This window comes from Oryzias melastigma, linkage group LG11 (assembly GCF_002922805.2).
Source record: "Oryzias melastigma strain HK-1 linkage group LG11, ASM292280v2, whole genome shotgun sequence".
In the NCBI taxonomy this organism is placed as follows: domain Eukaryota; kingdom Metazoa; phylum Chordata; class Actinopteri; order Beloniformes; family Adrianichthyidae; genus Oryzias; species Oryzias melastigma.
Window position 1 is genome coordinate 11,598,948 of NC_050522.1, and position 13,367 is coordinate 11,612,314.

The window sequence follows — 13,367 nt, forward strand, 5'->3', positions numbered from 1 at the left end:
ATGAAAATGAATGCCAGAATCTTTAAAATACCACCTTAAAGTTTTCTAATTTACGTAAACAAGCATTTTTCTTGTAATAATCAGCTAGTTTTAGTATGTCAGCATTAAAAGAGGATTTACAGAACTCACAAGAGGGCCATGTGAGCAGGAGAACAATTGTTCTAAAAAGTTTATACAATTATTAGAGATCTGCCAAAACGGCTTTTACATGTCTATGAAAAATGTGTAAAATAGATTCATCTTTTTGTGTGCGGCCTTTGAGAATTCATCAATTATCCAATATTTTTCTAAGAAGCTAACATGTTGTACGGTTTTCAAACTAGAAGTCGAATTCTCATCAATACTGCGATTACATCACCTGATACAGCTAGTTTGGGCTTCAATGTTTTTTCCTCTTTGCTTTATTCAGAATGTTAAAATTTTTTTCTGCTTAATTAGTGCCTGAGGCAATTCTAAACAATTTATTTATTTTTATTTATTTATTTTTAATACACGAGGCTGATTGAAACGTTTGTGGGTTTTTGTTTATGCTGATGATACTCTTTATGAAAGATGGATATCCTGTCCTTCTAAGATTTTCTTTTTCCTGTCTGAGTAGAACAAACAAACAAAGCAATCAGATTTTCAAATTAGATGAGAAAAATTCTAAATAAGGTATAGGCTGAGTCACGAACTAAGTCAAAATATTATTCAGATTCAGGGGTAAACAATGTCTTTTCAAGTAACTTAGAAGTCCTAAAAACGTCTGTGACAAGAAACTGCTTTGATTTAATTGAAGCTATGCACTGTAACAGAAATGTTATGATATATATATATATATATATATATATATATATATATATGTGTGTATATCGACAAAGACTTATATTTTTATTTTCTATTTCTATACCTGAAAGTTTTCATCAGCAGAGACCGCTGCAACAGTTTGACGATGTAAAAAATTGCAGCACTCTCACACCAGACAGGAGCGTCACACAAGGAAGAGTCATTTTAATCGTCAACCCCAACGGTACAATCACTCATTCCACCGCTGGTTAAATATTTTGAAAAGTGGCCACAGGTTTTCCGTGGGCCATTTCCTCCAAGTGCAAACAGGCGAGACAGCCTCAGTCCTGACGGTTGTTTGGAACTCTTTCCTGAAAGAAAGAAGAGACACGTGCAGATTACTGTTAGATTAAATACTGTAACTGCTGGTGAAAAAACACTCATTTAATATAAAATCTTATTTGTTTGTTTTTTATGAGCATGTTTGGATTTGCTGGGATCACATTTTTCTTATGTTTGTTTGTTTTTCCTCCCATCTTAGCAAAGTGTGATTTGGGAGGAAACTGAAGGAGGAAGAGTTTCTGATAAAAAAAAAGTCACAAATGATGCAACACTCAGATTTTTACTGGTCTGTAGCAGAAAGTCATGATGACTAAAAAGAAGGAGATACATAGGAATTTCTTCACTTAAGTCTCTAACCTGAAACAAATTCAAACATTCAGATTGTTTTTAAAGTTCAATCACAGATCTAAAATTCAAAAAGAATGAAAATCTCAAATTGGTTTTTATTTATAAAATATTCTGTTATTTTAAAAACTGTTCTGTGGATGGAAGGTATTGTAATTTCTAAGATTACAATTCCTGAGACTACACATTTTATCAAAAGAACCTCATAGGAAAGGATGCTGATAGAAAATGTCTTTATTTTAAATCACTGTTTGATTATTAGAACTAAAATTAGATTTTGATTTTGGTCTGAAACTGTGACTGAATTTGACTTCGATTAAACATGAATGCATTTTAGAATTTGACCTGGATTTTAGAATAAAATAATTTCATTTAGCATTCAATTTTGATTTTAAAATTGATTTTAAATTTTAATCTGATTTTGAATTGGAGTTTGACTTTTAAAATTGTATTTGATTTTGAATTTGAATTGTATTTTGAGTTTGATTTCGACTTTAAGTGTGATTTTGAATTTGATTTTTCTAAATCAAAATCTGAATTTGATTTTGAATTTGAATTGTATTTTGAGTTTGATTTCAACTTTAAGTGTGATTTTGAATTTGATTTTTCTAAATCAAAATTTGAATTTGAATTGTATTTTGAGTTTGATTTCGACTTTAAGAGTGATTTTGAATTGTATTTTTCTAAATCAAAATCTGAATTTGATTTTGAATTTGAATTGTATTTTGAATTTGAATATGTCTTTGGGTTTTTTATTTAAAATTTAAATTTATTCTTGAATTTGAATTAAATTTCTTATTTTAAATACATTTAGAACTGAATTCTAATTTTTTGATCATCAGAAATTGCCTAATTTCCTTGCCTTAAACTAATTTTTTTTTATAATTTAGTACACTCCAATGGACTTACAAACAGTCCAGGATATGTCCTGCCTCTGCCCTATTGTAGCCATGATGGCCCCAGTCCTTAATGTCGACTTTCTTTACTTAATTGCAAATGCAGCATACTGTGATTTTATATATTGCATATAATTTATATGGGTAATATACTGTTTTATGAATAAATTTAAATCCTTCAACATTCTTAACTTATTTACAACATTTTTGTGTATTCTGGACTATACATTTTTTATTACTTTATTTATTGAGTTGAACATTTTTTCTATATTAAATGTGAGTTCACTTATCATCCATCCATCCATCAGATTCAATCTGATTTTAACTTTAAATAGCTCATTTATCATGTTTAGTTGACATTTAGCAATGTGTAGGATTATTCAGCTTTCTTACACTTTTTTCAGCTGCATTTTGCACTAAATGTTTTCATCAGTCCAGAGGGGAAGACTACATTTCAGAGGACATATCAGGCCAAATCGGCCAATCTCTCTCATGTACTAAATGATGATTTCCTCCTTCCACTCCAGATCATCTGGTATGTTTGGATGGTAAACAGGTAAAAGTTAAAAAAATAGGAAGAAATTCTTGGAAAGAGGACATATTTAGTCAAATGGGAGAAATGTTTGACAGTTATAAACACAAAAGCAGGACTGTAAAACAAATTATCTGATTGCAAAACTACTCGATTGAACGACCTCTTTCATCTGAAACCAGCGTGCGGTAAAGTCCACGGTGTTGGGCTTTTCCCTTATCGTTTTCCATCTACCTTAATACCTAACCTGCTCGTCTCCTTTAACTGTGCAGAAGTCTTAACATTCCATCAGGACTTTTTTTAGAGGTTTAATGTTTAAATGTTGCTTTAATCCAGCTATTCATCAGTGTTTCAAAATACTGGGATCCCTGGAAAGCGGCACGGATCACATTCCTCTAGTGTTTGTTTTTCCTCCCAAGATTTTTGAACAGGCTGAATGTAACTGGATTTATTTTTATTCAGTGCAAAGAGAAACTGAAGCAGAGATGTTTTTTCTGATAACGATGGTGCAACACTCAGATCTGTACTTGGCTGTAGCAGGAAGTTATGATGAATAATCAAAAGTAGCTAAGATATATATATTAACCAAAAGCACATTGAAGGTTTTAACAAGTATTTTTCAAATGTTTCTGATGTATAATTTCACATATTTCACATCTGAAGCCAAAGGAAACTCTGAATAAAATTTAAAGACATTTTAATTGTTGGGCGCTATGGTGGAGTAGCGGTTGACACTCTCACCCTACAGCAAGAAAGTTTGATTCCTGGGTTTTTGTGTGGAGTTTGCATTTTCCTCCTGTGCATTTGTTGGCTTCCTTGAAACATCCTTCCTAGGTTATTTGGCGATTCTGAAAATGTGTGGCCCTGCAACAGACTGTCCAGGGTGCATCCCACCTCCACCCAACAGTAGCAAGGATAGGCTCCAGCAGCCTTATGACCCAGGAAAGTATTAAGGAAGTTGATTTAATCTACCACAACTTTCTTAAATTATACAAGTGATCAGTGTTGAAATAAAAATTGAATAGTACCAAAAATACAAAATAAAAAATCTACTTGGAAAAGATTGCTTAAATGAAAAATAAAGGTAGTTCACACTATCTCACTGTCAAAATACTCCTGATTATGCAACATGTTTCTGGATAAAATAGAAAAAAAATACATAAACACTTTAGATGAGATGCTACAAAACACTCAATATAATGTTGACTGAGATAGTTGATACATTTTTTAAGCTTGTAAACGGTTTAGTAATACTTTATAGATGATGGTCTCACTAAAGATGTTATCCTGAATCCTTCCACTACCCCTCCAATTGCATTTAAGGTAGTGGTGTCTGAAATCGTTTTTTAAGGGAAAGGGGTGGGGCTTAAGGTTGAATATCCTCCACAAAGGAGGAGAAACACATTTCAGTATGACTTTTTGTTTTAGAATGACTTTTTAAAGTTATGAAACCAATGCTGGTATGTATTTTCTGAGTGCTGGCAGCACCCGCTAACGTAGATGACCGGCGACTGTTGATGACATCATTGAGGGTTAGTAAATTTGAAGACACAGCACGCTGATAGCCTTTTGTGTTCAGGATACGGTTTCCTGTTTCTTGTTTACACAGGTGTTCTGTGCTCGAGTACGGATCAAAAGAGATCCAAATGAACCATACTTTGGAATAATCTCTCTGGTGTTTGAGTCGACTCACTTTTGACCTGTGAGTGACACTTCCTTTAGGCGGTGAACCACAGGAATCCTACACGTTTTTTCAATCCACGTGCCGCATTTTTGTTTTGTTTCGAGTTTTGTTATTCTGTCTAAATTCCCCTGCTGCATCTGCTGATTCTGAAAGTATTTATAAGGTCATTAAAAAAGAACATCTTTTGTTTAGAACCAAGAATTGTGGATTGTGAGGACAGCAAATTCTCAAGGTCACCAAGCAAGGTTGAGAAGTTCACGTGTGCTTGAATTAGCAAAGCAGCCACTTTCACTTCTCACCGGCTTTCATACAAGACTCCATCCTGTCAGAATGGTTCAAAGGAACTTCGGTGACACAAAACATGACGTCACTTTTGGCCCCATGTGTGGCCTCGTTCCCTGAAATAACACCAAGAAAAGCTGACAGCTGCACTTTCTTTGATCTGCTTTGAGAAATTACTGGAGCACATGATGGTTAAAGGAGCTTTTTTGTCTTTCAAGCAGCGACTGAACTGGTTCAAACCTGTTAGCTCAAACGTTGCAGCGGACCACTGCACTGATTACTTTTCCTGACGTGTACTAAAACTGCAGCGGATATACAAATGCAATGATCAAGCAAAGGTAATGAAGGAGGAAAATGATTCTCTTACTCGAGGGCATTTCATGTGTATTAGATTTAGCACTAATAAGTGATAAAATACACTTTAAATGACTATGTCCATCATTCATTATATATATAAAACATGAGTTTTAGCAACTTTTTTTGCATTTTGTCATTAAAAGTCAGAGAAAGCTGAAATTGGTGAATGATTTTTCAGCTTTCAGTTTGACAGTTTTGGGTTAAGATAAAATCTATATTACATTTTAATAGTTCTTACACTGAATCAAGTGTATAAATAAAGCTTAAAACATCTGCAGACATTTCGTAGGGGATGGCGATAAACTTTCCCCTCAAAAGTTAAGGAAAATTGGAGGCAAAAAAAAAAAAAAAATCAGATACCCTCTCCAACCCTAAACAGACCGATCCGTAGAAACGCTGCACTATGAACTATTGGCTATGCGTAGCTTTCTGGAAAACCATAAATGTCTACGCTTAGGCTGGGATTGTTACACTTTTTCTGTTATCCTACAAACCAACTCCGGCCCCAACCGACCCCACATCAATTATTGTTTACAATAGTTGTTTTTTACTCTAGAAATGATTAATTTCACTCTCCACTCCCAGCACGTGTGAACAGGAACGATAATGTTCTTCCGCAGACGCGTGATCGACCAACTCATTTCATTTTTATGCTCCGAAGCAGCAAGAGGTAAAAGCATTACGTACGTGTGTCACAGCTGGAAATAGTTAGCCTATAGCGTACGGTATGTTTGAGCGTGGAACAAATCTTTGAATGAGATCAGTGTCGTGTCGGGCTTCCAGACAGACCACCGGATTCCCACGTCATAAAGCAATTCCGAAGCCGTCTTTTAGATCGAAACTCGACTTTGATGGTTTGTCCCTACTGCCGTCTACATGCGTGTCAGACTGAGATCCGGCTGTCACGCTGAATTTCCTCTCAATGGGATTATTTAAATTAGCGCCATTTGAAACTGAGGGTCAGGAGAGACTTTTGAGTCAGATAAAACACTATTTCAAAGTATTCATGGTGAAATACCAGAAAGTGGTGGTTTCCCCTGTGCTTTTTTTAAATTCCTGAACCTTTCTTGTGGTAAAACATCTCAACAAGCTTTCCAGAACATGAGCAAAACATAAGAGGAGAAACTTATTTCCTTTAGTGATTTGCATGCTGCCCCCCACAGTCTCCCATTCACTGCTGCATTCCTCACATTCCTGCCTTCAACAAGACAGCGGGGCGAGAGCGACAAAGTCAAAGACACGCAGAATGTGGGTGGTTGAGGGAAATGATGAAACAAGTTGACCTGATGATGAAAACCTCTATTGAGGTTATCCTTTCGAGCACACACACGCCGGAGCGGACAAATCATTACCCTATATGGTAGAGTAATGCATCAGGAATGTCCGAACCCTGCACACTAAGGCCACATACAGGATCTGGCTCAGATTCCTTTTCTTTATTGAACTTTCTGTTTTTGTTCGTGACCAATGATGGCCAGTTTCACTGTTTTTCTGCAGAAATGAAATCCAGTACGGATATATTCTATTTGCTTCTGTTGACAGAGCCAAAGGTAAACGGAAATGCAAAAAAATCTGTTCCAGGAAGCAAAAAAAGCTAAAGGGAAGTAGAAAAACAAGATTACAAAATAGGAAAAACTGTGATTTTTTTTTTCAGATAAAGTGCTAAATAAATTAAAACAAACTAACTGAAAAAATTCCCCAAAAAATTGAAAATGAAAAAAAAATTTTTACTATTAAATGAAAAAATATATATTTAATGTTCAAAACAGCCACAATAAAGAATAATTCCAGAGAATAATAAGCTTACTAATTCGTACGCTATGCACTAAATCAACAGAGGAAACTGGAAGAAAACTTAAAGAAGAATGCATTTTTAGAGCAAAGATAAAACTGAAAAGTGCTTAATACAACAACACTAATGCAAATGTTTAAAATTAACAAAAAAAAGTAAAAGTAACTACATAAAAAATACTAAACACTGTATTTTATATAATAAAAGAAAATGCTTGAAAATCATTGGGAAATACTGAAGATGCTGGTTTAAATATTATAGCTCAATAAGTGTAAAGTTTTAGTCACAACTGTCCTTAGAGGAGAATATGGGCAGTTTGAGGGTAAAAAAAGGTCAGCATAGATGACCGACAGAAAATATAAAAATCATGGACCGCTCACTGAACCATAGATTGAAAAATAAACCTTTTCGTCAGTGGACATGCTGTGCTTTTGGACAGGTTGTGGTGAGCACCGATGCAACACATTGGTAAGGGTGAAGTCAGTCATGGGTTATCACTAGACCCTTACTAGAGACTAGAGTGTGGAAAAACCACCATACAACAGTGGAACTTGCATCCTCCTTACAAATACTACATGATACACTTACCGCACCCATGACAAATTCCATTTTCATCAACCTCAAGGAAACTAAAAGGCACACCTGTGCTCCCTCTAAGATAGAGCCACACCTGTCTACAGGCCCAAACAACCCCAAAACCCGCATCACCCGCATGGGTCAACTCCCTTTAAGTGCAGGTGACAAAGACTGAAAGACCCACTTCAATGAAAATGTGTTCTTTTTTCTCAAAATAGAGGATATATATAAAGAAAATTAAGATTAAAATTGCTTTGCTGAGTAATTATTTGTTTAAATTGTTGTGAATCAGGAGCAGATTAAAACATTTTTCGCTCTAATGTTTATGTTTTTTGGGTATGGTAACTCTTCAGCAGTTGACACAGTTAACGTAACTCCAGTGGATTCTGAAGCGGAGAAACACTTCCTCAAATGCCGCTCTGCATAGTGTGAATGTAATCAATGTGAATCAGCTGATTCTGCCGTGGAAAAGAACAACTTTTTCATACAGACTCTGTACCAATGTGTAATACTTAGAACGCAAAATGTGGAAGAACTTTGAGGATGGAAAAACTGTGGAGAACACTTTCAGGTTTTGTAGATCAATTATCAAAAACAACAATTATTTTTTTTATGCTTTTTTGTTTATATAACTGCTGGATTTAACCAGAAGGTTGACAAAATAACTAACTAAATAAAATAAAACTTCTTTCTTTTTAAATATTTGTGTTTTTATAAGTTTTGTTGATTCTGATCTCCTGTTCTAAATAAATGTATAAATGATGGGGATTTAATACAAATGATTTTCATTTTCATCCATTCAGTGAAACTACATAGACATAGCAACAAACATTATATTAAAAAATAAGAATAGTGGTTCAATTTGTTACTCGTTAAGCTCGATTCAAGAATTGAATCGGATCACCACCTAAGCAAAGATCCACAGCCCTATCGAAGTGTGTCTTTGTTTTCCGGGTCGGAACCCATCTGGCTGGACAATGAACGACTGGATAGCTCCAATATTACTCGTCATTTTTGTTGCACCACTAATATTAGATTTAGGTGGTCAGAGGCTGTAAGCTACCTGGAGTAAACAAGGGGAGGATGGGAAATGAACAGCAGCTTACTTCCTCAACAAAGGTCCCGCCCACAACTCAGAAGCGAATTTCAAATAAAATCCTGCCGCTCTGCAGAAAAAATATCCAAGAAAATGACAGGTTTTTTTATTTTGACTAAAAACGGCACAATCTTCATTAACAGACTACTGGGAACACTATTAAAATTGATCAAATGATGATTTGAGCGGGACTTCAAGAGAACTTCAAGAATGCTTAGAAGATAAACTTGCTGAAGAAAATGAAAAACTGAAAAAAGAAGAAAAACAGTAAATGTGTTTGAAGGTTTCTTGCTTTTATGTTGGTTAAATTTGTTGGAATCCCATAGAAAAAAAAGCCATTTTGGCATAAAAAGTCATCAATAATTAAACAAATTGTAACAACAGTCTATTATGAGTTGTTAAGGTCCCACTACAACCTTATTTATTTCTACTGTACAATCATTGCACAATCATATTGGCAGAAGGTCATAAGAAAAACACATCACATCACATTCATACAGAACTACCCTCCCCTCAACCCTCTCTGTGCTTTGTTTTTCCGCTTTCGCGCAAGCTTATAGCCTCAAGCTAACATTAGCGACACAAAAATAACTATGAATAATGTTGGATCAATCCAGTTGTACATCTTTGAGCCAGATTTGCAATTCCCTACAGCCTGGGGGTGTGTGCAGGGGGAGTTAACACTTTGGCACACGACCATTTCAGCAGCTACGTCATCAGTCTGAGCATTTTCTAGCATCCGGTTTTCTGATCCAGTGTGAATTACTCAGAAACGCAGTTTTAATTGTAAATTGGGATTTATTTGTCTTTTATTATGTGAAAATACTGCAATAACATGTTAAAAACACACACAAAATAATTAGTGTGGATCTTTAAATTTAAGTAAATTAGAGGAACTAAGTTTGTCTTTCAGTTTAAAACGTTCTCTACTATAATTTCAAAAGAATTTACAACAAACATTTTAATCTATATGCAAAGAAGGAAAATAAAGCAAGATACATTCTTTGTGTGGGTCATATATTTGGTAAACTTGTGGAGGAACAATGATAAAATAATGAGGGGACTCGGTCAAATACAACACCAAATGACGTCACTGTTTTGATCGTATGCATCTCTGTGGGTTGGGATCAATTCATTAAAATTTTCCTGAAGCAGGAAACTTGAAGCTTCTTGGAAACTGCAGTATGATGCAGCAAATGCACTGCAGATGTCCCCCCACCTCCTTACACACGCAATGACTCAGCAGAATTCAAGAAAAACAAACCGCTGTGTTGTGAATTAGGAGCCCAATTCTTCTCCAGTTACATAATACGACCTCTTTTTAGCTGACACTTTATTGCAGAGTGACACAATTGGAGTGACTAAGATATGACTTTTTCAGAAGAAACTTCGCTCCACAATCATCTAAAGTTACCAGAAAAGAAATCTGCAGTGCTAAGTAAGCATTGCTTCTCTTTCCTCAAGGTTAGAATATTTTTTTATGACGTGAACTTAGAAATGTGAACTTGGTCATCTTTTCATGTGGTGATGATGATGTTTGGGATGAGAGCTGCACACCAAGACTGAAAGAGGAGATCAATGCAAGAGAAATGATAGATGAAAAAGAAAATGAGGTGGCCAAGATCCATGACCATGTTTGGACCACGTTCAACCGGTCCCCTCTGAGGTGTCCTGCAGGTGGTGGGCCCACTGGAGCACAATCCCACATGGCTCCTTCGGGCTTGAACCGACCAGGGTCTGTGGGAGGAGCCGACCACCAGGCGTTTGGTTGTGAGCCAGAACCCTAGGCCTGGCTTCAGAGTGGGGTCTCAGTGATGCTAATCCAGGCAAGGTGTGGTGGGTCTGGCATCTGGTCTAGATACCTCCTGGGCGCCTCCCTGGGGAGGTGTTTTAGGCATGTCCCATTGGAGGTCTCAGTGAAGACCCTGGAGAGACTACGTCTCTCGACTGGTCTGGGAACGCCTCGGGGTCCCCTCAGAGGAGCTGGAGGAAGTGACCAGGGAGAGGGAAATCTGGGCATCTATACATAAACTGCTGAGACTGCTTCTCCTGCAACCCGGTCCAGGATGAGTGGAAGAAGATGGATGGATGGATGGAAAATGAGGTGGTTGAGGTTTTGATAATCATTAATTAGAAAACAACTCAATAAAATCTACCTTGAGAATGCATTTATGTCTATTTTGTGGTTATTTTATTGATTTTGGCACAAGTCAAATCAACTTTATTTAAATTCACATCAAATCAATTTTTTAAAATTTCCAATCAAAAAAGGCATTTTTTTCAATTTATTCTAAAGGTGTTAAAGCTGCAACTAAGAAAAGCAAGAATTTAAAGTCTTACAATAAAAGCCTTTTGTTGATGAAAAAAAGGCTTTTCCTACAGACATGCTGCAGGCGGCTGGTCATAGTTAACCTCCTTACAGGTTCCTTACGGTCTGACTGTTACAAATAACTACATTAGGCAATCAAGGTGCCATTTTTGTGGACATCCTACATATAGTCTGCACACCCCATGCATGCATCATTTGTAAAGGGCCAGTACCCACACCTTACTATCAACTAGAGGGTGGTGTGAGGGTACTGTGTGAGAGCATCACCAGAACAACGTAAGTGTAACTTCCATTAACCTTTCAAAATCTTCATAATACTTGAGATGGCTGTATGAGCCACAGAACTACAAGATACACCTGTGGTCCCTGGGCAATCCTAAAAAACTCCAACACAAGTGATGGTCATGTGACTTAGACTATAAAGAGATTGTGAGAGAATCTGAGTTTCTCTAAGGGAGCGCCCACCCGCCCTACAGAAGAAACTCATTTTGTCTGCATGTATTCGGAACCCCTCCTTGAACCGCCATCTTTGCATGTTGGAGGGGTTTGAGTGCTCAAGTGACCTCAGGAGCTATGCGGTCTGGTCAGGTGTCCCATTGCAGACAGATCCTGGGTGATGAGCCAGAAAAAAAGCGGTTCAGAACCCCTCAAAGATTTCGCAACGTCGCCAGGATTGGCATCACCAGGACCCCACCCTGGAGCCAGGCCTTGGGTTTGTGCTCACAGGCGAGCGCCTAGTGACTGGGGCTCCTCCCATAGGCCCCGGTGAGGCCAAGCCCGAAGGAGCAATGTGGATTGCTCTTCACCTCCAAGAGAGCTCAGAAAGGGCGAGTACAATAGGGTTTGGGTGGCAGTCGAAGGTGAAAATTGGATATTTAGATAGATATCCTTCTGAAGGGATGCTCCAAAATCAACAACTACATAAATAAAATTTTCACATATTTAAGAGAAATTTACTCTTTTAGTTTTAACATGAATACAATATTTTCATAAACAATTTTTAAGCTCATTTAGAAGTCAGATTAAACATATTTTTAGCCCTTCTATTGATATTTACAACATTAACTTGGTGTTTTGCACTTTTTTTTAAATTATTTTTCATGAACACGCCGTTATAAGCCTTTTTTTGCAGTCCAATCAGCCACACCCTTTTACATAAATACATAAATAAATTACATACATAAATAAAATAAAATAAATATTGTATCTTTTTATATTTGCAGAAGTAAAATGTTTACGATTACTAAGTATTGGTGGCATTAAAAATGAGTGCAAACGGCTTCAAACTTTAATAAATTTGAAGCATTTAAATAAAACTGCTGAAATATACATTGATACATATATTCTACAGTAAATTCCCATCTTTTCATGATTCGTTGCATTCCAATAAAGGTCAACGTTTATTTCTATGGGGAAGAAAAGTGAAAAAGCAAACAAAACAACAAATTTTGATATAAAACTCTAAATTTTTAAATCTGTTATTTTTATGTGTAATTCAATTTAGCTTAACAGAACGTGTTGATGTCTGAAAGATAAAAAAAAACTAAAAACTTATCTGAATATATAATTCAAATAAACATAATAGTCAAGAGAGAAAATCCAATGTTTCCACATTTCCTGATGTTAAAGTTTAGTTTCTATTTCAGAGTAGACTTGATAAGTTAATGTTTAATCAAAAGTCTTGTTTTTTTAAATAAATGTTAGCTTTAAAATAGTTAGTTTGATCAGAAACTTGATAAATTCTGCATCACTTTGTATCTGTCTTTAAGAAAAAAAAGCCACACAGAAAAACAACACAGGAGGATCTAAAACTTTATTTAAAACTAATATATTTCTCATTTTTACTTTAATTATTTGCCAACTGTTATACATTCTATTAACAAATCAGAATGATTGAAAAAAAAATAAGAAAGAAAAGTTTTTTGCCTAAGAGGGAGGGGGAACCAAAGTGAAATAGTTTAATAGAGTATTTGCTGATCTTTTAAATAATGTTTTATGTGAATAACCCCACTGAGGATGACCTCAGCAGAGATGTTTGAAGCTTTTTCAGATGAATGGGGGGGCGGTGGGGGTAAGAGGGGTGGCCAGGCAGCGTGGGCGTTGATGCTTGAATGGCGACGATGGCTGATGACTCAGGTGATGTGTCATACTCCAAGCTATAAAAGGGAACTTTTACATTTTGTCCACACAAACATAATCACACACACGTACCGTCCTCACACTGGACTCAGAGGGACGTTTGTTTACTACAGCCGCAGTACAAAGATGAAATGTAAGTTTGTTCCTGCTGCTTTTAGGGAAACTGGGGGATGTGTGTGTCAGTGTGTGGGGGGGTGGAGGGGGGATTCACCACTTAAAGTATTTACTTTTA

At 36.2% G+C, this 13,367-nt stretch overlaps 1 protein-coding gene and 1 long non-coding RNA gene across 2 annotated transcripts in view; one reads left to right on the forward strand and one right to left on the reverse strand.

Annotated features, from left to right (window-relative positions):
* Positions 1-965: 965 nt before the first annotated feature.
* LOC112137165 overlaps positions 966-13,367 on the reverse strand; it is a 17,486-nt gene continuing 5,084 nt past the window's right edge. Inside the window, exon 2 of the long non-coding RNA XR_002917499.2 lies at positions 966-1,136. This is a non-coding gene — a long non-coding RNA (uncharacterized LOC112137165). The remainder of the gene's footprint in view (positions 1,137-13,367) is intronic.
* Positions 11,975-13,367, forward strand: part of LOC112137159 — a 13,277-nt gene continuing 11,884 nt past the window's right edge. Inside the window, exon 1 of the mRNA XM_024259319.2 lies at positions 11,975-13,268. Coding sequence (XP_024115087.2) covers positions 13,013-13,268 — 256 coding nt within the window. The 5' untranslated portion in view covers positions 11,975-13,012. The remainder of the gene's footprint in view (positions 13,269-13,367) is intronic.